Source organism: Aptenodytes forsteri, unplaced genomic scaffold (assembly GCF_000699145.1).
Source record: "Aptenodytes forsteri isolate BGI_AS27 unplaced genomic scaffold, ASM69914v1 Scaffold1428, whole genome shotgun sequence".
In the NCBI taxonomy this organism is placed as follows: domain Eukaryota; kingdom Metazoa; phylum Chordata; class Aves; order Sphenisciformes; family Spheniscidae; genus Aptenodytes; species Aptenodytes forsteri.
In genome coordinates, this window is record NW_008795347.1 from 1 (window position 1) to 417 (window position 417).

The window sequence follows — 417 nt, forward strand, 5'->3', positions numbered from 1 at the left end:
GTTAGGGACGTAGCGGCCGCCCCCCGCCGTGGCTTTGCCGGCAGCCCCACAGCAAAACCCCTCTTCTTCCAGCGCATGGACCTGGACCGCAGGCGGGAGGAGGCGCGAAACCCCAAGCGCAAACCGCGCCTGATGGAGGAGGATGAGCTGCCGTCTTGGATCATCAAGGATGATGCCGAGGTGGAGAGGTTGACGTGTGAGGAGGAGGAGGAAAAGATGTTTGGGCGAGGCTCGCGGCACCGTAAGGAGGTGGACTACAGCGACTCGCTGACGGAAAAGCAGTGGCTCAAGGTATACATGGTACAGCATCGTTCTCCAATGGCCTTCTCAAACCTCTGCTTCAGCGCTCGGGTCCCTCCCTCTGCGCCAGAGCAAATGCCTGGGGCTGCAGCCGCCCGCCCCGTTCGACCGCGCGGT

The 417-nt window shown here is 63.1% G+C and overlaps 1 protein-coding gene across 1 annotated transcript in view; it reads left to right on the top strand.

The window, feature by feature from the left end:
* Positions 1 to 38: 38 nt before the first annotated feature.
* Positions 39 to 417, top strand: part of LOC103899668 (transcription activator BRG1-like) — a gene marked incomplete at its 3' end in the record, with an annotated part of 7,047 nt that continues 6,668 nt past the window's right edge. Inside the window, exon 1 of the mRNA XM_019472312.1 lies at positions 39 to 291. Within this exon, the coding sequence (XP_019327857.1) occupies positions 76 to 291 (216 nt within the window). The remainder of the gene's footprint in view (positions 292 to 417) is intronic.